This window comes from Hemitrygon akajei, chromosome 12 (assembly GCF_048418815.1).
Source record: "Hemitrygon akajei chromosome 12, sHemAka1.3, whole genome shotgun sequence".
Lineage (NCBI taxonomy): Eukaryota > Metazoa > Chordata > Chondrichthyes > Myliobatiformes > Dasyatidae > Hemitrygon > Hemitrygon akajei.
Window position 1 is genome coordinate 23462332 of NC_133135.1, and position 27020 is coordinate 23489351.

Consider the following 27020-nt stretch of genomic DNA (forward strand, 5'->3'; position numbering starts at 1 on the left):
ACCCCTCCTCACCTTAAAAGTGATGTCCTTTAGTATTTGAGATTTCCATCCTGGGAAAAGACCATCTACCTAATCTATGCTTCTGTCTTATAAACTTCTAACAGTGCCCGTCAGCCTTCGGAAGAAGCCAAGTTTGTTCAACCTCTTCTTATTACTCACTCTCTAATCCAGGCAGCATCATGAACCTCTTCTGCACCCTCTGTGATGGGTTTACCAAAATTATACACAACAAACACGAATAAAGTCTCCCCTTGCTTCGAATGTCATTCACTTTCTATATAGTACCAGTTAGATCTAATTGTGCTACACCTCTACATTCAGAAACTAGCATAAATATTCCTAAAGCACAACCATAACTTGTATACTGCCCATCCCCAGAGGTGTTGGCAGGGAACCATACAGAATTGCCATGTGAGGAGAGTGGAGAAGTTGGAAAAAGTGCTCACTTCTTTGTGGTAGTGGTTATGGGTTTGGGAGAGGTTATCAGAATGGCTGAGGTAGGCCATTCATCCACCCCCCCCCCCCCCCCCCACCGTAAGACTGATTAAGGGAATGAAGTGTCATGTAACACACACACAATTCTGGAGGAACTCAGCAAGTGAGGCAGCATCTATGGAGAGAAATAACAGAGATGCTGGATGCTGGGAGATGCTGGGAGATCCCCCAGCATCTTGGTTGTGTTGCTCTGCATTTCCAGCATCTACAGAATCTCTTGTGTTCAAGTGTTTAGTGATGGATGCAATGCCAGTCAGAGGCTAGTCTATCCTGAATGGGGTCGAGCTTAAGCTGTTTGACATACAATTTTGCAAGCATGGAATGTATTCCATCAAAGTCATCAATGGTACTTTGCAGTTGGTGAAAAAAAAACATTGGAGGGGGTGGGGGCAGAGGGTCTGGAGCCAAATTACTTGCTGCAGGATATTCAACCTGTAACTCTCTCATACCCAGAGACTGTGGCTGGGCCACTGAGTCAACGATGATCCATCCCAAGGATGTTGAAAGTAACAGGAAAGGAATCTCTAAGTATCAAAAGGTGGACAGAGCCTCTTGTTGAAGAAGGCCATTGCCTGGTTTTGTGGCAAGAATATTACTATCAGGAATGGTCACCTAGGTCATGCTGCATGCAAGCACAGGTTGCCTTCTTTGCTGTGGAGATGTGAATGGACCTGATCATTGTACAATTTTCACATTTATGACAACCTGTGATGGAAAGTTGATCATTGAAGAAGTTGCTGATCATGGCTGGTGCACTGAAGTCGTCCTACAGTGATGCCTGGGACTGGGAGAGCTCCTTTGTGTGGAATGTGTATTTAAACTGACCTTCCTTTGATGCTCAAAGACTTCATATTTAAACAGGGACTACTTTCTGCCATACTTTGTCAACTACTGCCCTGACGCAAAAGAATTTCTGCCCCCCAGCACCACATATTGATCTTTTGTTTACGCGTGTTCACTGCTCCCGCTGCAATATGAATACACCAGTTAAACCCATCTTCTGCATGCAAGCTTTTATTGAATTGATGTAGTTTGTGCACAGACACAACAAAGTGGTGATGAGTACGAACCTGAATGCCAGAAAATATCAGGAACTGCACTGGCAGTTACGGGACAAAGCAATGAGGGTTAAACAGCTTAAGAAAACTGTCACAGACACTAACAAAGGCTCACGTACAGCATAGGACACAGTGAAAGGCGTGCTGAATTTAAAATGGAAATAACGAGGTGATGGCTTCAGTTTGGAAAGTTGATGAATTTGACAGCGCTAATGAAGGCTGGGAGTCTTATATCGAGAGGATGAAACCGTATTGTAATGCAAACAATGTGGAAGAGCTTAATAGGTGCAAGAATGTACAGTATCTTACGCAATTTAGAAACCCCTGCAAAGCCAGCAAGCAAGCAAGACATTAGATGAAATTGTTACAATTTTACAAAGTCACTTAAGCCCTAAACCACTGGTAATAGATGAGAGAATTAGATTTTACAAAAGGAACCGGTCAAAAGATGAAAGCATTTCTGAATACATTGCAGAACTGCACAATAAAGTCACGGTACAGTGACTTTAGAAATGGACTTTCTGATGCATTAAGGCACAGGTTTGTAATGTGGCATGTAGAGTCAAAGCACTCCAGTGAAGCTACTAGCAGGAGACCTAACCTTAGAATGGGCATTGACCATTGCAATATCAGAGACTGCAGCAAAGGATGCACCAGAGCTACAGAAAAGGAGGCTAGAATATGAAATACACAAAATGGTGCAATGAGCCAAAGATGTTATCAATGTGGCAAATGCTCCCATGATGCAGATGACTGTTGGTTCAACAAAAAAGTCTGCAGAAAGTGTCCCAGGCAAGGCCTCAGAGTGCATGTGCAAAGCAGGCAGAAAGCACAACTGAGTGAGAAGTCCCAAACACAAAACTAAGCAAATGCATAAAGTTACTAGATGTGAAACAGAATCAGGCAGTGTGACAAAGATGAACTGCTATGCCTAGAAACAGATCACAAAATTATCTGGATCACAACCGGTGTCCGGTGTAAAGAGGAGCTGGACACAGGGTCAGTTTGTCCACAATTCCAGAGGCTGATCAAACAGACTGTTTTCTAAGATACCATTAGAGAAGGCCTCAGTGAAAGACTTGCACAGGTGAAAAAATGAGTCTTCCAAGGGCAAACTGTAAGTAAATGTGACGTATGGGGATCAAACACAACAGTTAGAGCTTTATGCATTGAAAACTGGTGGACATGAATACTTGAGAAAAATCCAGCTAAACTGGCTCTCCATCAAAGCACTCAGTGTGACTTCAACAGGCAACAGAAGCCCAAATGCTAGCACTAACCAGAGACTGTCACAGTGGCTTAATGCTAATCAGGTGTTTGAGAAGGGATTAGATAAATACATTGAAGACTTTGCCAAAAGGTTCAAAATGCACCCCCAAAGGCAGTGTTACACCTACGGGAGTGGCCAACATCACCATGGCAAAGAGTACATATTGACTTTGCTGGGCCATTTATGGACTCCATGTTTCGGATTGTTGTGAATGCTCAAAGTGGTTGGATGTTACACCAATGAAGTCTACCACCTCAAAGTTTATCTCCACTCTGAGGACCATCTTCGCCAGAAATTACCTGCCAAAGCAAATTCTGAATGACAACAGATCACAATACATGTCAGAAGAATTCTGACTGTTCATGAAGGAAAAAAATGGCATGAGACATTTCAAGTCAGTTCCTCACCACCCATCAACAAATGGGTTAGCTAAAAGATTTATCCAAACTTTCAAGTCATCCATTAAACCATATAACAATTACAGCACGGAAACAGGCTGTCTCGGCACTTCTAGTCCATGCCGAACGCTTACTCTCACTGAGTCCCACCTACCTGCACTCAGCCCATAACCCTCCATTCCTTTCCTGCCAATATACCTATCCAATTTTTTTTTTTAAATGACAAAATCAAACCTGCCTCTATCATTTCTACTGGAAGCTCATTCCACACAGCTACCACTCTCTGAGTAAGGAAGTTCCCCCTCGTGTAACCCCTAAACTTTTGCCCCTTAACTCTCAACTCATGTCCTCTTGTTTGAATCTCCGCTACTCTCAATGGAAAAAGCCTATCCACGTCAACTCCATCTATCCCCCTCATAATTTTAAATACCTCTATCAAGTCCCCCCTCAACCTTCTACACTCCAAAGAATAAAGACCTAACTTGTTCAACCTTTCCCTGTAACTTAAAAGCAATGGACAAGGAGGACATTTCTGTACAGCACCAGGTAGACAAATTCCTTTATGTGAGCTCTGTTCACACGACGACAAATCAAACACCTGCAATGCTGTTCATGAACAGGAATCTGAGATCTTGGATAAGCCTTCTAAAACAAGATCTACAGAGGAAAGTGCAGAATAAACAGTTCAGCCAGTTGCCAAGTGAAGCAGCAGGGAGTTTTGAGATTGGACAGGAAGTCCTAGCGCGTGATTACCGAGAAGGCAAGTGGACATCTGGTAGGTAGACCATGTATACAGTCAATGTTGGAGATCAGACATGGACACTTCATGTGGACCAGATACTGGATGCTCAATCGGAGAACACACTTGAGTCAATTGCATCCAACAAGATGGATGCATTACAGTCACTGGACTTGCCTCTCAGTGATGATGTCAGTGACAGCCACATGACACCGGAAACCAAGAAAGTTGTCTTAGACAAGAATCCTACCAAACCTGATGCCACTCCACAGGTTTAGAGGTGCTATCCTGAAAGAAACCGAACACCACCCAAAAACAAAATGAACCTTTAGAACTGTGAAGTTAGTTATGGACTGTTATTGTGAAAGCACGTTTATTTGGAATAGCGTTTATGAAAGGGAAATTGAATGTTTTGTACATATACAGTTTTATGGTGCATTAACCTAAAACGGGAGGAATTGTAATGCATGGGTCTATTTCTTTTAGAGCAATGGCCCCTACCCCCTTTGCACTGCATATTGATCTGTTCTCTGCACATCTGCTGTTGTCTACACTTGCACATTGATCTCTCTCACTGCAATGTGAATATACCAGTTAACGCCATCTCCCACATGCATGCTATTATTTAATATATATGTAATTGTGCACAGACACGACGATTTCCACCCCAGTTCCAGAACAGAGACTGTATTGGAACAACTTGGCTAGAGGCATGGCCAGTTCTGGAGTGCAGGTCTTCAGCACAGCAGCTGGGATGATGATTGATCTCATCAGATTTGCTGCATCCAATTACCATAGAACAGTACAGAGCCTTCAATTCAATGTACAGTAGTGCCGACCCTTTAACCTACACAAAGATCAATCTAGCATTTCATTTCCACATAGCTCTCCATTTTTCTTTTATCCATGAGCCTATCTAAAGTCTAATGATTCTGCCGCTCCCACCATTCCTTGCGGTGCATTCCACACACCTATCACTGTGTAAAATAAATCTACCCCTAACGTCCCCCTATACTTTCCTCCCAACACCTTAAAGTTTTGCTCCCTCGTATTGGCCATTTCCAGCTTGATCTATGCCTCTTATCATTTTGTACTTCTCTATCAAGACATCTCTAATTCTCCTCCTCTCCAGAAAGAAAAGCCCTAAGCTCACTCAACCTTTCCACACGAGACATGCTTTCTATAATGAGGCAACCAGAATTGAACAAAATACTCCAAGTGTGGTCTAATCAGTCTTACAGAGCTGCAATAATACCTCCCAACTCCTGAACACAGTCCCCCAACAAATTGAAGGCAAATACATCATACACCTCCTTAACTGCCTTATCAAACTTTGAGGGATCTAATGATGTGAACCCTAAGATCCCTCTGCTCCTCCCTACTGTTGATTAGAGGCAAGCCTAATTCTGGTCTACAGCACTGCAGCTAGGATGTTATCTGGTCCCATAGGCCTTACTGTATCTAATCATTTCTTATAATCACACAGTAAACATAATTGGCTGCAGACTTGCTTCTGCAATGAAGATTTCAGGGAGATGCTGAAAGATGGATCATGTGTCTCGGGTTGTAAACATATGGGCTCAAGTTCTACTCCAAAGACCCCAGCACGATGTTAGTCTTAATTTCAGTGCTGCAGCAGATTCATCACATAGAGGCCCTGCCCAATTCGTGGTTTGACTTAAAAATTCCCAAGATGTGCAAATTCCACGGCAACTTCGTCAGCATTTATCCTACAACTAATACATAAAACAGATGAACTGAGCAGGTATTTCACTGTAATTCATGGAATACAGACAAGACACCACATTCAAGACCTAAACACAATCTAAAAGGGTTTCAAATCTCCATGTCACCCAAGTTCAATCTCAGTGACCACTTTAGTAAAAGGATTTATGAAGATGAACACAACCAATCTCATTGATTAAAAATACCATATTCATCTTCATAAATGATTGAATATAGTTTTGTAGTGACTCGAAGAATGCAATCTCCTCCTATTCCCATCAATATAAATCCTCCCATATGATATCAGCTGGCTGGAACATAACCACAGGAGATAGCTCAGGTGTCCCTTGGGCTTTCCAGATAACTCAAAGTACTTCCTTGCTTTACTTAAGTACATCCTTCATCCTTCTCTCAAAGTTCTATTGCCCTCCCATGCATTAGAGCTTTTAACCCATCAAGATACCTCAAACTTCATGCCACAACTCTTTACCATTAGAGAATTCCATTTGTTTCGTGGCCTGATTTCTGCCTGCCACAGCTTTTTCTGCCTGCTGGTTCTCAACCTTATCAACCACATCTCTAATTTTAACCCAGCTATTTTATTGTCCCTAAAGTCTCTGGCATTTTAATTTTATATCCTGTGATAAGTTAAATCAAGGTGCACTCTAAATTTCAACACTTCTATCAAAACTAGTGGCACCAATGTCTTTAACTACGCGTTAGCTTGTTTCTGTTATGGCACCCTGGTTCACATCTTTAGCACTGTGCCTTCTAGTCTGGAGACCATCCTCTTACATCCTGACAGCTTCGCAGTGATTTACTATCAAGGTTTAGTTCTTATTGTTTTGTACACAAGAACAAATGGAATGTAATACAGCGGATCCACAACTGCACCATTTCATAAGCTCGCAAACAATCTGCTTTTTCGGAACAGGAAAGTAGTGGTGGTTACAGTGGAAAATAAACAGCAAATGGAGGCAAGCCAACAAGAGGCACACCTATAACAGTAGCTTCACTTTATGACTAGAAAGGACTTCAGACATCAAGGTCATAAAGAGTCATAATTTGTATAAGAGCATGTTCAGTGAAGGCAAAGATTCTCTTGGAAACTGCTGTGCTATTTTCAGGGGAAGCCAGACTGAAAAACATTAACAAGATGGAAGAGAAAATGATAGGGAGTACCTATCACCAAATCTCAACAGAGCAGCAAGACCTAATCCTCAAGACTTAGAGTGATCAGCTACTTACATGCAAAGAATGACACCATCCTTAAGGCTGATTTGAAAGTTCTCACCCAAGCGTCTGCCTGTAACTTCTTCAATCCAGATTCGTAATTCCTCCTCTTTCTGGGGGTCATACTTTTGAAGGATCTGGAAGGAAACCAAAATATGATTTACACACACAATCACATCTACACATTAAGTGCACTGAGAGTGATGATTTTGTCATCCCACATCCTGAAAAATGAGCTTTCCGCAATACTTCAGACCTCATCCTACAGAGAATTTCATTTTATTACCTTCATTCCTTAACTCATGGTGAAAGAATGTCAAGACCAACTTGTAAAGCCATTTCAGGGGATATACAATTGGTCTGGGTTTGATGATTAAAGCGCTGAAAAGAATCCAAAGTTCGGTGGACAAATGTTAGCTCGTGTCTGAGGAACGCTGGCATTCATGATCTTAAGTTTACTGAATCTTCCATTTCCAAGTGAGTGTTGTTAGTGGGAGGAGGGGGGTGAAAGAGAAAGATACAAATGTGGGTTAAATTCCAAACAAATTGATGCATGGCTAGGTCTTTTGCCAATCTTTCTCATGCTAAATTGACTAGATCACTGTCTAGACCCTGCTCTGATAATAGTGCAGCCCATGATTAACACAACTGCTGTGCAGCTTAAATGGTCCTGGTGGATGCTGGTTTTAATGCTTACAATACAAAGAGCAGATATTATCCAGAAGAAAATTCTCTGCCGGTCTTGATTTATACAGGGCTCATTCTAGTCAAAATATAAAACAGAAAATTTGGAAATCAGCAGCTCAGGAAATGTCTGTTAAGAGAAAAGGCTTCATTAAAGATCCTGTCACCCAGGGCATGCCTTCTTCTCATTGATATCAGACAGGAGCCTGAACACACACACTCAACTTTTTAGAAACAGCTTCTTCCCCTACACCATCAGATTTATGAATGGACACTGAACCCAATAACACTACCTCACTTTTTTGCACTGCTTATTTAATTTAAATATAATATTTAATAATGTATATATAAATGGTATATTTTAATTACGCACATACACAAGACAGAAATAAAAAAAGCACAGGAGGACAATAAGTGATAAGTCAATTAAATACATAAAACTGTAAAAGTCAAAAATACAAAGAAGAAACAACAGACAAGGCAGTCTGAGCGAAAGCAAATTACTGTTTTGTACCCAGATTTAGTCTTGGATATGTCGCGATATTGTTCAACAGACTGCACCCTTACTAAACAAGACCAATCCGTACATTCTTGAGTGAATTTTATTTGTATTAATTAAACAAACTTAAGATCTAGTATGAAGACCTCAATTCTTCTCTTAGCTTCCAGCTGCTTTTGAATTTTATTTTAGCTGACGTGATGCATAACATCTGTAAAGAGGACACAGATCAGTGACCAGCTTATTAAAATAAACATTTATGCATTCAATATTGCAAAGCTATGAGAACATAGTGATTCAGAAAAAGGATGCGTGTAATGACTCGAGTAAAAACCGGATACTCGCAGTTCCCAGGTTACGCAAGGGTTCTTTTCTTAAGAAATGACTGCAAGTTGACTTCTTGGCAAGTCAGAACATTTGTTTTCTGTTGTAATCCATACCACCTCACTCAACAGACAATTGCTTCACTTCATTGAATAATTGCTAACATGCCATAAGGTGGAAAACATGCTGTCATTAATGAATACCATGAAACATTATTACGCCCAGCTTGGAAAATGCTGTAAAGATGTACGGGAGAATTTGCATGATGTCAAATCTCTGCACATCAGGACAAGAGACTCTTGCCTACTTATAGTCTTGAGTGAAAAAACAACCACAGTGAAACTAATGTGCACTGAGCACTGTGCAACTTGATATGAACTTTAACAAAGGAGCAATTTATTTGAAGAAACCTCACTTAAATATTGGATTATGTGAATTTAGAGCAGGAATTCCAAGGACCCCTTCCTTAATGGCATTAGTTTATGTCACAAAAAAAATTGGGAACCCCTGGTATAGAAGGAAGCTGAAGACTAGATCATACTGAACTGCAAATTATTTAGCAACAACGTGAAAATAATACACATCTTGATACCATTTTCCATAAACTGCTACACTACTGTGGTGCCGTGTTGGTCTGGGAGGGGATACTCCCATCAGTTTCTCTATTCTCAGTAGATTCAGAAGAGTCTGAGTGTTCAGCATGGTTATAATTTCTTTCAGGTGCCTTATCTCACTAATGCAAATGCCAGAGGCATGCAGAATCACTGCTGCTTGATACAGTAATATTCTTTGCCCATTCTATCACCTCGATCTTCAAATAACTTGTCCTCAATTGGTCAAAGGCTGTGAGGTTACGGCAAGAAGGCAAGAAAATAGGGTTGAGGAAGATAATAAATCAGCCAGATTTAATGGTGGAGCAGACTCAAATGGGCCAAGTAGCCTAATTCTTGCGATCTTATTTTATAGTTTTAAATGACATACGTTTGTTGAAAAGGGGAAATCTTTGTATGCTGCTAGAGAACAGTTAACAATGGGTGACTAGTAGTCAAGCACTCCAAATTTCCCTTTGATAGCAGGATTATTATACAGACTGCATAAAGAGTCTTCTGACAGATTGTGTTGAAAATGATTAAACAGCTGTCTTCCTAAACCAGAATTATTAAAGGGGAAAAAAATCTCATGAGCTTTAAGTAAGCTGAAGGAATATGCCAATGTTCCCATTGTCAAGGTGGAGGTTTAAACTAGACATCAATAGTGAATGCTTGGACACTTAAGCAATGAGTAATTGACTGGAATCAATTCACCACGCAGACTGGAAGACAAGTCTCAGTTTGCAGTTGCAAGGTTCATTTTCAAACCACAATTCCTTTATACTCTTCACATCAATTGGTCCCCGGTAATACTGGACTGGCAGCACTGCTGCCTTGCAGCTCCAGCACCTTGGGTTCAATCCTGGGCCCCACTGCTCTTTCCATGGAGTTTGCATTGTCTTCATGTGACCTCATGGGCTTCCTCTGACATTTCAGATCAGTTTCCTCTCACATCCTTAAAACACTAAGTTTGATAAAGATTTGCGAGAGAAGTTTTGCTTTACTTGTCACACACACACACCAAAACATACAGTGAAGTGCATTGTTTGCATCCACACAGGAGCTGAGGACTGTGTTGCCCTCATAACATGCCCACAGCTTTCATCTTTGGAACGTGGGAGGAAACTGGAAGACCCGGAAGAAACCCACATGTTCACAGGGAGAACAGACAAACTCCTTCTTACAGACAGTATCAGGAATTGAGTTCCGATCACTGCCATCGTAAAGCGTGAAAGCAGCCACTATGCAACCATGCACACTACTTCTAGATAACTACCGTAATTGATTTCTAGCATGTAGATCAGTAGCAGTACCAAGGGCAGGTTGATGGGAACATGGGGAAGATGAAGCAGGATTAGAGAAAATGAGTACTTGATGATCAACAGGCCAAAGTTCAGTGGGCCAAAAGGCGCGGTTCTGTGCTGAATGATTGACATTTAAAAGCTCCAGTCTTGCAATTCCCAAAAACTCCCAGGTCAGTGGACACATGCTAAATATTCAAGACCAGCTACGGATCTTTGTACTTGCACACAAGTATCTAGCCTCCTCTCAGAACACCCCAGAACTGCATGTTAATATTACTCATGTAGCAGTTCTCCCAATTTCTTTTCACTTCTTCTCCTTTTCCCCCTACCATGCTATTCTTGTCTTCTGAACATATTTTGCTGATCCTTCAATACACCTCAGAATCAGCCTGTCCTTTTCCAGTTACATTCAAGCATCGTTACACATGAAATAATGACATCTGGACCTTGGCCTCAATCCACATGCAGGCAGTAACCAGTGCCTCCAACTTGAGTTTCTTTCACACGTGCTCTTCTCATTACTACCATCAGGGATGAAGTACAGGAACACGAAAACACAGTCAACATTTCAGGAACAGCTTCTTCCCCTCCGCCATCCGATGTCTGAATAGACAATGAACCCAAGACCACCACCTCATTATTTTTGCACTACTTATTTACTTGTTTGTATGTATATTTCTTGTCATAATTGAAAATGGAAAATCTGGCTGGGTGGTGCTATGACTTCTTTACTCAATGTCAGCAAAACTATTGACTTTAGGATGAGGGTCAGCACCTTTAACTCCTCGGTGTCATCATGTCAGAGGATCTGTCCTGTGCCCAGCACATAAACGTAATTATGAAGAACAAACAGCAGTGCCTTAAAAATGTGGAAATTCAGTATCTATATACTACTAAAACCTTCATGCTGTTTGTCACCTCCAATTAGTGCAAACAGTGCATTACTGTGGCACTATATTTTACTAATTCGACTTAAAATACGCTAACTTACAGAACACAAAATGCTGGTAGAACACAGCAGGCCAGGCAGCATCTATAGGCAGAAGCGCTGTTGACGTTTCGGGCCGAGACCCTTCGTCAGGACTAACCAAAAGGAAAGATAGTAAGAGATTTGAAAGTAGTGGGGGGAGGGGGAAATGCGAAATGATAATGCCCCTCCTCCCCTTCTTACTCATCCCTGACATATTTAGTTGTTTGCCTGTTCTCCATCTCCCTCTGGTGCTCCCCCCCCCATCCTTTCTTTCTCCTGAGGCCTCCCGTCCCATGATCCTTTCCCTTCTCCAGCCCTGTATCACTTTCGCCAATCACCTTTCCAGCTCTTAGCTTCATCCCACCCCCTCTGGTCTTCTCCTATCATTTCGCATTTCCCCCTCCCCCCACTACTTTCAAATCTCTTACTATCTTTCCTTTCGGTTAGTCCTGACGAAGGGTCTCGGCCCGAAACGTCGACAGTGCTTCTCCCTATAGATGCTGCCTGGCCTGCTGTGTTCTACCAGCATTTTGTGTGTGTTGTTTGAATTTCCAGCATCTGCAGATTTCCTCGTGTTTGCTAACTTACAGAATGCAGGTAAAGTTCAGGTTTATATATTCATATAAAATTGCTCACTCGCCAAAATCAACAGCCCCACTTTCACCCAAGAGCCGACGTTAGCCATGATGGAAACCGCTACGTGACACCACGTCGCGTGCATACGGCTAGCCTCAGAAGCAACTCACGATGCTCACAGCAGCAACACCAACCAGAGCAAAAGGGCAGGGCAGCTCTATTTCGAGCAGTCACATTCTGCTAATCGCCATCAGCATGTGCAGGATTGGGACAGATTTAACTGCCACCCATCATAAGAGATAATTAAATCTTGTTGTAATGATGTACTTCGAGACACCCATCAAACCCTTTGCTGCAGTCGAAGGACAGCGGTGACTATATCACCTCCATTTAGCAGAATGCCAACCACATCATCAAGAGAAATCAGCATCCTGGAGACTTTGGTGTTACTGCTTTGTATCTTCTATCCAGCATTAGGGTAAAAAAAATATAGTCAGCCTAATTATGCCACGTGGAAAGAAAAGGGGGACATTATGGTCAAGAGATGATGCCACACATCGTCGGGAAGCAGCAAGGAGAGGGAAAGAACAAGAATTGGATGAAGCCAGGGCCGCACAACTCCAGGATCAAAGAGTCACGACAAAAAAAAAATGAGAGGAGACAGAGGAGGAGAGGCATGCATGTCCCCAGAATAACAACAACTGGCACAGGAGGAGGAGAGAGGAAGAGACAAAGGAGCTGAGAAATGAATGCCTTCAGGATCAGAGACAAACTACAAAAAGCAGAAGAGATGAAGAGATGGGGATGAAAGGGCTGCACGTCTCCAGAATGACAAAAAAAGGCACAGGAGGAGGAGAGAGAGGAAGAGACAAAGGAGCTGAGAAATGCATGTCTCCAAGATCAAAGAATAAACAGCAGAAGAGATGAAGAGACAGCAGATGAAAGGACTGCACATCTCCAGAATGATGAGAGGCACAAGGGGGCAGATCACTAGAAAAAATGCCAACAAAAGTGCCCTGCGTTAAATGAGGAGGAGTTATATTCGCCTCGCTACGCATCATTCTTCTTTAATAAACTGAGGTTTTCTTCTTCAATTGCCGAAGCATAGTGATACCAATAGCATTCGGGAAAATGTAATGTTCATTCTGGTCACATCAGACTGCACTACCCTTCTCTCAAAGGGTGCACAACAGGTCACCCCATTGTCTAGTGATATCTAAAACTTTGACAGACTTTAATCTATGTGTAGTGGACAGCATAACAACTGGTTGCATCACAGCCTGGAATGGAAAAGCCAATGCCTTTGACGAGAACATCGTACAAAATGTAGTGGATACGGCCCAGTCCATCATGGGTAAAGCCTACCCAACCACTCAGCATATCTACATGGAGCACTGTTGCAGGAAAGCAGTATCTATCAAGGATCCCCACCACCCAGGCCAGACTCTCGTCACTGCTGCCATCAGAAAGGTGGTACAAAAGCCTCAGGCCCCACACCACCAGGTTCAGGAACAGTGATTATCCCTCAACCATCAGGCTCTTGGACCAATGGGGATAACCTCAGTTAATTTCAATTGCCCCATCACTGAACTGTTCCCACAACCTCTGGACTCAATTTCAAGGACTCTTCATCTCATGGTCTCAATATTAATCACTTATTTTTTATCATTAAGTAAATGGGAAATTAATGCTGCAGGGAAACACCCTCCTCTACGCTCGATCACCCCGTTAGATTTCTTGTATCGACCTGGAGTGGAAATGGATTTAACAAAACATCCAGCAGTATAGTTTCCTCAGTGTAACACCGCAGTCTGAAATTTTGTGCCCAGATTTCCGAACAAGACTTGACCCTGTGTTATTATGCATGTGCATTATAAAGAACTTCCCAGTACAGGCAGTCCCCGGGTTACGGACAAGTTCTGTTCCTGAGTCCATCTTTAAGTCAGATAGATTTGTACGCAAGTCAGAACAGGTACATCCAGTATTATTTAGCGTCAGTTAGTCAAACATTTGTCTTAGTATATATTTTACCTTTCTATGCATATAAAACACTTAAAAAATGTATGTATTCCAATAAGTAAACCACTGCATTGTTTAGTAATAATTGTAGCTTTCATCGGGGCAGGGCCTTTCACATGTTCCATTATTCTCACTTTATCTTTTAAAATTGTTCCGATCGTTGACCGACTGTAGCCTAACACTTTTCCAATGACCGATGGCGTTTCACCTCTTTCCGATTACTTTATTTTCAAACGTGATCATTTTCTGTCAACAGAACAGAAACACTGTGGGCGGCAGGTCCCACGCTCTGCTGGGTCCTAAAGTCCACCACACTGAGACAGGTTAAATGGGACAAGTGGGGGCGGGTGCTGACTGGAAAAGGGGGCCAGGGTGAATCTTGCTAAGAAAAATTTAAGCCAAATACAAAGATACACACTCAACACAGTGTCAACAGCAATGACTTAAAATGGCAGACGGCATTGTGATCCGACTTTAAAAGGCAGACGGCGTTCTCCTTCCTTGGTTCGTAAGTGCAAGTTGTTTGTAAGTCGGACGTTCGTAACTCGGGACTGTCTGTATGCAATGAAGGTGGTTCAGCCAAAACTGGAAATGCTGTTGGTGAGCTGGTCACAGGTGCCCAGGTCAGGCTGGAGTGTTCCAAATAAAATGCACTAGCATTTTTACCCATGGCAAGTTTGTCTTTATTCGGAACAAGGATCCTATTAGACCCACAATGCACCAAATTCACTGATCATTGCAAACAGGACACATAGAAATTTGCTGATGAAAAGCCACTGAAGCTGAAGCCTCAAAGAGGAATGATGATTCGGTGTAGACTCCACAAACATTTTAGATAGAACATTACCTTCCTAAATGAACTTCTAAATTTCAACCATTTTACAGACAAATGGTAGCAAATTGGGTACTGTGCAACACACACAAAACGCTGGAAGAACTCTGCAAGTCAGGCAGCATCTACGAAGGAGAATAAACAGTCGATGCTTTGAACTAAGACCCTTCAACAGGACCGGTCCTGATGAAAAGTGTTAGCATAAAGCATCAACTGTGTCCTCCACAGCAACTCAAATGGCATCTGAAGTGCTTATGACTATTCTGCTAAAGTTCATTTCAATTCGCACTTGAACTGCACGTTTTCAAACGTTCATTGAAGACATGGAATTTTAAAATGAAAAAGTTTAGTTTTAATATTCTGAGCAAACCATGAATCAAAGACTTTATTCTTCAGTGTATCTAGTGCCTATGGGAAACAAGGCCTTCTTTTTAAGCATTTGATATCAGAAGTTTTTTAAACATGTAATTAGTTACCACAGTCCCATTTCTCATTTATAAAGAGGCCTTCTCCGAGGATTGTTGCCTTGTCGTGGTGGAGAAGCCTGTGTGGTCATGAGATCCCAAGAGTGATGCCATCTGGAGCTATGCTCCTGGTAGGGTCACCCATGGCGGTAAGGTTGAGGGTGAGGTCCCTGACGAAGAACAATCCAACCAAGACCTCAACGGTGGAACACGCAAACAAAGTTACTTCGAACTCAACAGCTGTGAAGGTGGATGAAGGCTGCAACAAATCCATCAGCTCCGATTGTCATGGTTTCCATGCCATTGGAATCAGTTGGTTGATTTGTGAAGTATCATGTGCTTCTTAGAGTGCAACATCAAGTACACATTAAAGAAATACACGCACCGGCGTCTTCGCTCTGTGGAAATGGAACAAAGACCATCGTCCTCAACCTTGAGGGATAGCCACGATGATGACGACAAAGAGGAAGATGCATTCCCTCAGGCAAATTGTTGCTATTATAGAAAGATAAACAGAGCACTTGAACTGATAAATAGTACTTGCAGATTGCCAGCTATAACTTAAAAGACAATGGGTCCTTTGAGAAAGATGCACAAAAGTAGATATTCAGGACTTAATACAAGTTGACCAGATGATTAAGATTTCACACAAATAAAGCAAACTGTAAACCAGTATGATGAACAAATTAAGTTCTTTCTGGAAAGGATGCAGCGACATCAAATAGATGGGCATATTGATGCATTTCAAGGTTAAATCTGTTGAGGATTTATGAGCTGTGGGTTTAGAAAAGTACACAAGGAAACAACACAAAATGTATCTAAAATATATTTGAAATGGGCAACATTATCAAATGTATATATTGTTAACAATGGGAATGTCATTTTAGAAACTGCAAATCCATTAAAAACATTCAATTTCTAGATTATTAACCCAAACACCTTGACGAACAATTCAAAGACCAGAGCTCAAATCCCATTGTAGCAGCCATGGGATTTAAAACACAATATATATTTCAGGTTTATATTAGATGTAAATATTGTCCATTATGGCACTGAGACAATGGATTACCATGAAAATGTAACTGATTCAGTATCATAATTTCAAGAGATTAAACTATTATCCTTACCCCACCTGACCTATATAGGACAGCACCTCTCAAGTGCCCCAGCAAGCCACTCACATGAATCCCCTGAAGAAAATGAATTGCAAGGTGACATATGTAATTTGAGCTTGCAATTCATTTTCTTGTGGGGTTCACAGAAGATGCAAAGAAACACAATAGAATCAGTGAGAAACTACATACACGGACAGACAAACAACCTATATGCAAAAGACAAATTGTGCAGATATGAAAAAGGAAAGCAAAACAAATAATGTTTAAGCAAAAGAGAACATGAGTAGTAGAATCCTTGAATGCGAGTCCATAGGTTGTGGAATCAGTTCAGTATTAGGGTGAGAGAACTTATCCAAAAGGAAGGGCACTTAGGGTCAGACAATAAATGTGGATCTTCTAATGATGTCCCCATACCAAATAAATAAGATCAGTGCCAATGAAAGTCAAAGACATGCAAGGTTTCTTATCTTTAATCCAAAAGATTTCCCCCCCCCCTTGCCAATTAGAAAGATATCTCATTAACCTACAATTCTCTACATACAAATGCAACTGTGAAGCCTCAAAAGTACTTTCTTGCTACATATTCAATCTTCAGCCAGTTCTAAAACACGGTCCTTGTGTGAATAGAAAAATGCCAATTTTAAAATTATTCTCTTCAAAATTTGAAGGAAGCTCTTGACACTCAATATCCCCAACCTACAAAACTATATCATATTTCCACTTGTTTCTTACTGGAAAAGGACTGTACAACTCACTTTTGAACATATTTGGGATAGCTTGACAGCAGCAACTATACCCAGAAAGTATTTTAAAAAATGCAAGACCACCACTGCCTGCAAGAAGTTGGAATGTTCTATCCATGACTGCATGGCTGTCCTCCAGGTGCTCCAGTTTCCTCCCACAGCCCAAAGACATATCAGCAGGTAGGTTAACTGGTCATTGCAAATTGTCCCAAGATTGAATTGGGGGATTGCTAAGCAGCATGGCTCAAAGAGCCAGAAGGGCCTATTCCACTCTGTACTTTATTGTCACCAAACAATTGATACTAGAGCATACAATCATCACAGTGATATTTGTTTCTGCGCTTTGCGCTCCCTGAAGTATAAATTGAAGTAAATATAATAAAAATTTAAATTATAAATCATAATTAGAAAATAGAAAAGGGAAAGTAAGGTAGTGCAAGTCAGGTCCAGATATTTGGAAGGTATGGCCCAGATCCAGGTCAGGATCTGTTCAGCAGTCTTATCACAGTTGGAAAGAAGCTGTTCCCAAATCTGGCCGTACGAATCTTCATGCTCCTGAACCTTCTCCCGGAGGGAAGTGGGAAGTGTATCTCAATCAATTTTTTAAAAATGACAAGCATTCATCTTTATTCAGTAAATTGGACAACAACCTCTAATATATTCATGCAGAAAACTGAAGACCACAGGGCATACAAAACAACTCTCATGAGAGACTCAGAACTGAAACACAGAGCACGTAAAACTGCAAGGCAAGTAACAAATGTATTTCTTTCACGCCAAAGGGCCTGAAACATCGACTGTACTTTTCCATACACGTGCCTGGCCTGCTGAGTTCCTCCAGCATTTGTGTGAGTTGCTTGGATTTCCAGCATCTGCAGATTTTCTTGCGTTTGTAGGTGTTTTTCTTGTCTGTAGGTGTATTTATTTGTTGCTGATTAAATTCAAGCCACAAGTGGGCCAACACTGGAGAAATATCCACATTCTTGTACTTCAACAGAAAAATTCAGGTTGCAAATTAAGTTCTTCAGTTTAGGATTGGTATTTGAACATCCTGCGCTGAAAGAGAACCTAAATCCATAATTTGGGCAGTAGACCACAGGCAAGACAAGTTGAAACTAGTCTGCCTTTTTGTTGGCAACATGGTGTAAGCAGATAATAGCACTTTATTGCCCACTCCTTATTGTCCTCGAAGACAATAACAAGAGTAATCTTTTTGAACTACTGCAATCTATCTGAAGATATTTCAAAGCTCAAAGTAAATTTATTATCAAAGTACATATATGTCATTATATACAACCCTGTGATTCATGTTCTAGTGGGCATACTCAATAAATTCATAAAATAGCCACAATAGAATTAATGAAAGACCATGCCAATCTGGCAGTCAACCAGTGTGCAAAAAACAAATTGTTCAAATACAAATAATAGCAATAATAAACAAGCAAAAATAGAGAATAGGAGACAAGAATGGGAAAAGGTTGTGTGTCATTTCAGTGATGGGGCAAATACGTTATTCCCTTTGGTTCAAGAGCGTGATTGTGGTTGAGGGGTAATAATTGTCCCTGAACCTGGTGGTGGAGCCTCGAGGCTCTTGGACCTTCTTTCTGATGGCAGCAGCAAGAGAGCACGATCTGGGTGGTGGGAGTGCCTGATGATGGATGCTGTTTTCCTGCAACAATGCTCACAGAAGATGTGCTCAATGGTGGGGAGAACTTTATCCATGACGGACTGGGCCGTATCCGCCAGTATTTTTTCCCGAAGCTTTTATAAACAATGTGAAGAAATGCCAATACATTTCCAAGTTAGGATAGTGTGTATTTTACATGAGAACCTGCTGCTGCCTTCAGTCTTCCTAGTGTAGATATCATGGACATCAGGAGCAAATTTGGCAAGAAATAGCAGGATCCTCTGATCCTCTACACGGCCAAGTACCCAGAATACAAAGAGTAAAGGCAAGATGGAATCTGTCTATAGGAGGAGCCACAAAGCTCTTCATTCAGTTGATCAAAGTTTCATGTTGTGTGGGTATGTATTTATTTATTTAATAAACATCTGGATCTGCAGATTTTTTTTAAATTCAAGGTTAGTTGACATTACAAAACCAAATCAAGGAGTTGTTTTGTCTGAGAAGAGGAACTTCCGACATGAATGTGGATTGGGCAAACTGCATGCATAGGCTTAAGGCAGTAAATCAAGGGTTCCCATCATTTTTTGCGCTACGGACCCCTACTATTAACCAAGGGGTCTGTGGACCCCAAGTTGAAAACTCTTGCACTAGATTATCATCTAGACCAGTGTTTTCCAAACTTTTTTGGGTTACCATCCATTTGGTTCACGCACCCATCTCCAGCACCACCTTCTCCCTTTCTGGCCATTATATAAAAACTATTTAAAAATGTTGATTTACAATGCACAGTGAAAGGAAATGATGTGCTGATTCAAAGCGGTGATAATAATTGCAATATTCAAATTTATTTAAGCCACGAATAAAATGATTTCTTATTTAATTACAGTTAAAACAATTTTCATCAGTTTTAGAGCATACAGTACACTAGTAGTCCAACTATTTACTGCTTCATTGCTCTTTCACCTTTGAATGAGATGGATGGGCTTGGAGCAGTGATATCAGTTTCTCAAGATCAGGCTGAAGGAGTGTCAGGTTCCCATGTTCGGTAATTTTCAGTCTGTTTCTTAAAAAGTTGAGAGATTACATTGAAACTGTGCTCCACCCAATATGACAGACAAAAGAAAATCTGCAGATACTGGAAATCCAAGCAACACACACAAAATGCTGGAGGAACTCAGCAGGCCAGGCAGCATTCAAGGAAAAAGTAGAGTTGACATTTCATCCAACATTTTGTGTGTGCTCCACCCAATATGATGTTGAAAAGAACCCTCAACCTTTTTCCACAGTGCAAGTTACCATTCAGAGATTTCTTACTGCAACCAGAAGTCTTGATATGATTTTTTGATCCTCACCTTCAACTCAGTCATTTTGTAGCGAGATCAATTCTTCCTCCACCTTTCCTGTTAATTCCTCATTATAAGTGTTTAGAAATAGATTTATTACCCAATCTGGATTTTGGATCATGAGAAGATCCTGAAATCTCTAACATATCTTTATTCAGCTCATCCACATGCGCACAGTATACTTGAAGATCATCTAGTGCTCCTCCTTTCTCTTCCAACTCAAAAGTGGCTCAGAAATTGGTAAAGGTTGCAACAGCCAATATTGCATTTAAATACAGGTAACTTGGACAGAAATGCCCAAGAGATGACTGATTTGATGTTAACAATATTTGCATAATTTCCTTGCAATTGAAAATTGATTTCATTAAACTACTTATTTGTCAGAATTATTTGCAATGTTATGCCTAATATCCTCAAGTTGATTATTAAATGAAGCATTCAAGTCTTCAAAGAATTTTATCAGTTTCAGAAAGCATATCAAAACGTATCAGGCAGTTTCCTTTTGGGAGCCATCTATGGTAAATAGGTTAAGAATAGCTTTTCTCAAGAAAATAATAACTCCACCGTGGCACATCCAGTCATTGATGGTGTCCCATCAAATGCACAGGCAAGTATGTTGGTGAGTGGAATGTTCTTCTCTTTGAAAGACTGCTCAATAATCCAAAATATTGACTCCCTCTTCATATTTGTTCCTAGTCCCCTTGCAAATAACAACTCTTGAACCACGCTTTCCTCTTTTATGAGGCGAACATACAAAAGAAGCAAAGATTCATCACCTGGCAAAGTTAACTCGTACAACTGCAGAGCAAATTTTGTTGTGCCAAGTACAGTGTGCTGCTGAAAGGCTTAAAGGTAAAGGAAGCATAGTCTTCAAATTATTCAAAACTTAGAACCAATCGAATATATTCACCATGATGTTAGATTACGTCGGATAATAAGAACCCATATTATGTTCATGATATTAAATGGCTCCCTTCCTATTTGTTGCTACTCAGCAAACTCTGACCTTCTCACTCCATCTCCCTACCATCCACTCCCCCCCTCGATTTTTTGTGTACTGTGGTTCTGCAAACAAACTCTTTCCCCAGGTGTCAATAACTTCTTGACCATTCTCCTGTTAAAAGGCCCCTTAAAACCACTGCCATTTTACCCTTTCTGGTGAAAAGGCAGCATTCAGTCCTTAGGCAGTCACCTTTCTGCTTGGATGGCAGAGATCAAATGGCTATAAATCCCACCCAAACCATCACGGAGCAGGATTGATCTGGCAGGAGTTTACAGAGGAGCAGAATCCTTGAGTGGGAAGTATTGAGTGGATAGAAAAATCACCTTCGAAAAAGCCACTGAATGCTTTCTTTACAAACCTTCAAATCAGAACAAGGTTCTGCTGAGGAAATCATAGGCCTGAAGAATTTCTGTTTTCAAAATTCAGATTGACTGTTCTATTTGGAATAGTTCCGCATCATATTCAGGGTATTTCATCTTCAGATCAACATGTAATTGCATTTGTTACATTATTGGCAAGAAGGGCTATTTTATTAAAATGGAAAGATACCTCTGTCCCTACATTAATTGAATGGTTTTCTCAAGTAATGTTATGTCTCAGTTTGGAAAAAATTAGAAGTAGAACTTTTGATCCCTGGTTCGATTTTGAGAGAAGATGGGGCTCTTTTGCCAAATATTATCATTTAATTTGAATTATTTTATATGGTTTCCTTCCAATCTTATTCTATATAAATATGAATTGGTGGTTGATGATTCTTATATATATATAGATGATGGTAAGACATATTGCTCCGGGGGTTGATTCCTAATGGTTTTTCCCCCCTTTTTTTGTAGTCAGTGGGTTTTTTTTCTTATGGGACTCTTTTCCCCCCCTTCTTTTCCTTATATATAAATTTTTTTCCATCTTTATATATTACGATCAGCTTTCTTTTTCTTCAGCTTTATTAATTGCATACATATTAATTTGTTAAAGTTTTATATCATTTTATAGCTGTAGAAGATTATGTACCAATAAAAAGATTCTAAAAATGAAAATGATGAAGTTCAGCTCATTATCCAAAAGTTGCATTATATATCCGGGACTATTAGAGATCATTACTCTATCCGGAATGAATGCAGGGTTCACACACTCATTGGTGTGCTGGCCTCCTCACTAGGATGAAATTTTTATCAGAAGAATGCCAGCAGATTAAAGGTCCAGCAAGTAAAAAAATATTAACAAATACTATCAGCCCTGCTTCTATAGATAACACAGCCACACAAGACACATGAACTCTATGCGGCATCTCTGACATTCTCTCAAATAACCTGACATAATTCTTCTAGTCAAGATGGCACTAAGATGTCATCTCTGTCAAGATTGTGGTTCAGACAATTGTTATTTTAAGTTAGTGTAGGGATGGTTTTGGGGACCAGAGGGGGGAGTTAGAGGTCACATTAGGGTTTAGGGACATAGATGTGGGGGAGTTAGGAGAAAGGCCTCTGCTCTGTGCTTGAAGGTCAGCAGCGAGGATATGTGACGAAGGACATCCGTGAGCTGTCCCAGGTTGGTGGGTTCCAGGATTGGATTGTGGAGGCACAAGGGCTGGTCAGTCGGCAGCCCAGAGTTTGAAGCCCCGTCATCGGCTAGTCTGGTGGTCGAATGAAGTTCAAAGGTCAATCGGAAATCAGTAGTCAATGCCTGGAGAATGGAGACCAGTCCTGGATTTGAAGGACTGCCTGTGTGCATGGATAAGTGGAGCGAGGAAAGAGCCTGGCTTTGCTGCTGCTGAGTTGCTTGTTGTGTTCTGCCAAGCAACATGTGCATGCTATACTGGTGCCAGAATGTCCGGCGCAACTCCAAGTGTGTTGGTTGTTAATCGAACAACGCATTTCACTGTAGGTTTTGAGGTACACCCAATAAATAAATCTGAAAGTGTGTGTAACAGATCGTCAACCGTACACCCCAGCAGTGCCACCAATTTCATGACTTGGTAATGCTCAGCACATCAAAATGGGCAGCAGTGGCCCAGCTAATAATGTTGCTGCCTCACCTCCAGCAACCTGGTTCGATCCCAATCCATGGTGCTGTGTGGTGTTTGCATGTCCATCCCATCACCTTGTGGATTTCAAGCTGGCATTTCCATTCCTGCCACAACCTACAGATGCACAGGTTAGTAGAGTAACTAGCCTCTGCACACTGCCCAAGTGCGTGAGAGCTTGCAGTGAGGATGGCTGGGGAGAGAAATAGGGCTCATACAGGAATTATGTAAATAGATTCATGGCTCTGTGGGTCGAGGAGCTCATTCCAGTCTAAGACAATGACAACAGCTGGGAACAGGACAGCCACAGTAACAGCAGTGAATGCATCACTTTACCATGCCAGCCATCACCATGGGGTTCAACTGCTGCCAACATCTGTGAGGATTACCCGGCCTCCCTGTGGCTGAGTGAGTTTCCTCTGGATGCTCTGGTGTCCTTCCATTTTCCAAAGCCGTACTGTTAGGGTTAGTAAGTTGTGCGTACGCTACGTCGACACCGGAAGCACTGTGACAATTGCAGGCACAATCCTTGAACTGTGTTGGTCATTGATACAAATGACATTTCACTACAACATCGGCAGAATATCTTTTGTTTAGCATTTCACTGAATGCTTTGATGTCTCAAGGTACACATGACAAATAAAGCTAATCTTTAGTTTGACCGTGATGGATCAAGTCTGCACTCTACAAAAATCACACCATCATTTGACTCTTCAACATACCATCCCTCTGCAGATTGAACCAGTTTGTAATGATGTGCAGTTCCAATGCCTATGTTTAACAGCAAACCACCCCACCCCCACACCCCAACAATCAACATTTTGTCTTCCTTAAGGAAGAATCCCACAACCAGCATTTCTTTCAAAATGCTGAAACTTTGGCACAGTCTCATTAAAGACTCAGTGTCTCTATGTGCATTTAATAGACATGATGGAATTTACTTCAAACCAGAGTTTAAAGAACCTGCACGTATGCCAATAAAAGCTCACTGTTTCCGAAGTGGAAAAAACCTTCCTTTGTATGCGGAAGAGTTTCAAAAAAATAACATCTGATAAAAAAAGGTCAATCTAGTTTATAACAAATTAGCTTAAATGAAACTACAAACATCTTTACATTTTGATTCTGGGTTAAGCATTGAAACAAGTGCGAACATCAGCCTCTGAATTAGCCACAATACAGCTTTTGACAGCTCGGATCAAGCCTTGCACCACACTCTGCCACTAAAGAAAACTGTCAACAATATTACAGAGATGCACTCCCTCGCCTCCACTGGTGATCCGGTTAAGTTAGCTGTACAAAACTAATTATTTTGCATTATTTTTCTGAGAAGGAAATTCTCCTCAGAGTCCTGGCCAATATTTCCCCAATAATAAATTTAAGAACAGTGAAATGATTATGTGGCATCGAGCTGTGCCTTGATTGGTGAAGAGTTTATTTAGAAGTTAGGCTTTTTTTGCCGGTGGGGGAGGGGGGACTCGTTGCTTGCTTATGCGCAGGAGGGAGTGGAGCTAGGGGGTGACTTTGGGGTTCTAACATTTAACTGTCATTAACTGTCACTCCTCTGTTTTCGTGGATGGTTGCGAAGAAAAAGCATTTCAGGATGCATATTGTATACATTTCTCTGACGTTAAATGTATCTTTGAAACTTGAATTTCAACAGTAACTAGTCTTGGGATCTGAATGTGGACCGTAGATTAAATTTAAAATGCAACTCAGAACAATGACCTTTCTTCCTGGAGCTGCAGACTGGGGTTGATTGAAAACCAGGAAACACCCAGCCATTATGTATGAATACTGCTGGAGAGGCAATACTGATCAACATTCATCCTAGGGTGCCTTACATTCCATTTGGGCAGCCTCCAACCTGATGGCATGAACACTAATTTCTCAAGCTTCCAGTAATGCCCTCCAATCCATCCCACCTCCCCCATTTCCCATTCCCCTTTCCCTCCCTCACCTCATCTCCTTGCCCACCTATTGCTTCCCTCTAGTGCTCTTCCTCCCCCCCTTTTCTTTCTCCCATGGCCTTCTGTTTCTTTCACCAATCAACTTCCCTGCTCTTTACTTCATCCCTCCCCCTCCATTTTTCACCTATCACCTGCTAGTTCTCTCTCCCCTCCCCCCACCCTTTAAATCTATTCCTTTTTTTCTCCAGTCCTGCCGAACCGAAACATCAGCTGTACTCCCCCCCCATAGAAGCTGCATGACCGGTCGAGTTCCTCCAACATTTTGTGTGTGTTGCTTGGGTGTCCGGAGTGTTGGTATGAAGATGCAGATGTTTGAAAGTTTTATGCAACTTAAATGAAGCATGTCAACCCAAAGTGTGAAGTAAACAATGTCACCGTAACCATTGAAACTGTATTGTGTTACCATTGACCTTAAGGGTTTAAAAATGTGATGTACTTTGAGTTTAACAGGCCTCTTCTTCCAAGAGTGTCAAGCACGATGGCCACTTGTGCGCTGAATAAAAACTTCTACATCAGCAGCTTCAGTGTCTCCTGGTGACTTTGTTCACAGTCACATTAATCGGCTGCCATATTTTGCACGGTCCAATTGAGAATGCATTTCAATATGGCCCTAAGCACTTTAGGAATTTTGAAAGGCACGACATAAATGCAATATTTTGAGAGGAAAAGCTTGGACTAAGCAGTGTTGAACAGGTGTAACTAAAAATGAAACAGTTTTCCCACTTCAGTTCAAGTCTCCTGTTAAAAACCAGCTGGAATCAAAACAATTGATTGGATGGAAATGTTACTGAGATCTGCTCGGTCTGGTTCCAATTAGTTTGAAGAATAGAGCCAAAACGGCTTTCGACCAGAAATACTGCACTTCACTCAGGCACTTGTATCACTGCATCTTAAATTATTCAAGAATTAGCATGTCACTAGACATAATACTGCAGATTTTAAACAGTAACATTTAGATTACGTCAGATAATGTGGTCCCGATAACATGGCCAAACTGAACTGGCACTTGCATGCTGACATTTGTCCCAATCACTGACCTTATGGCAAACTCTGGCCCTTTCACTCTTCCCTCTTCCTCTAAACAAACTTTCCTCTCCTCTCCTCTAGAAAAACCATTACAGCCCTCCTATTAAGGTAGAGGCAAATCTGTCATAAAGCTACAGACTTCAAAAGACAATTTATAACTCGATCATAATTAGGCTACACATACCTCAACCCCACATGCTACTGGAAGAAGTCCATGATTATATTTAAATGTCATTAAAGACCTGATTTGTGCTCATTTTGAAGAGATTCTGAGGTGGATATCCTGCGTAAGCCTAGTTTATCCAAATCATGCTTTTATGTCAGAACCTGGTGCTAAGCAAGGTCAGCGTGTTTTTCCAATAATTTACTTCACCGGTGTAAAAGGAAAGGCATTCAGGCACCCAGGTCTGAAAGGAATGACATCACTGGCCAGCATAAGTGATGCAGATCTTTCTTCATCCACATCCTGTAATAGATATTAGAAGAATAAACCAGGATGTGACCATGGCTAATCAATACCCAGAGGAAATACCCTGTTGGGAACATAAACAGCAGCTGGAGTTTGCTCCATTTTAAATACATTGACGAATGCCCTCTAGAAGCCAAGATTTTTTTTTGCCAATAATAAATACATAACTACTTTTAAAATTAACCTCATCCAAGAGAAATACGAAACAAATTTTATCAATAACATCTTAAAAATCTTTCATAAGTAAATGATTGAAATTGCCTACTTATACAAAAGTAGGTGGAATGACTGAGAAATTTTAGGGCAAAACAACATTAAAACAGTACTTAAAGCAGCATTTACACTGTCTAAATCACCTGTGCAGTTTGCTTGGGATTTCCTAACAGTTAAGAAGCACAATAAAAATAAATATTTTCAAACTGCATCTTTAATACTTGAGCCCATTTTTTTTAGTCATGTCAAAATCTTAATGTATATTATAGAATGGGTAAGTATATTGAAAATTCAAGTTCTGTTCTACAAGCAGT

The 27020-nt window shown here is 41.0% G+C and overlaps 1 protein-coding gene across 1 annotated transcript in view; it reads right to left on the reverse strand.

Moving 5' to 3' along the window:
- The window catches only part of LOC140736797 (calponin-3-like), a 67046-nt gene that overhangs the window by 18322 nt on the left and 21704 nt on the right, over positions 1-27020 (reverse strand). Inside the window, exon 2 of the mRNA XM_073062727.1 lies at positions 6934-7055. Coding sequence (XP_072918828.1) covers positions 6934-7055 — 122 coding nt within the window. The remainder of the gene's footprint in view (positions 1-6933; positions 7056-27020) is intronic.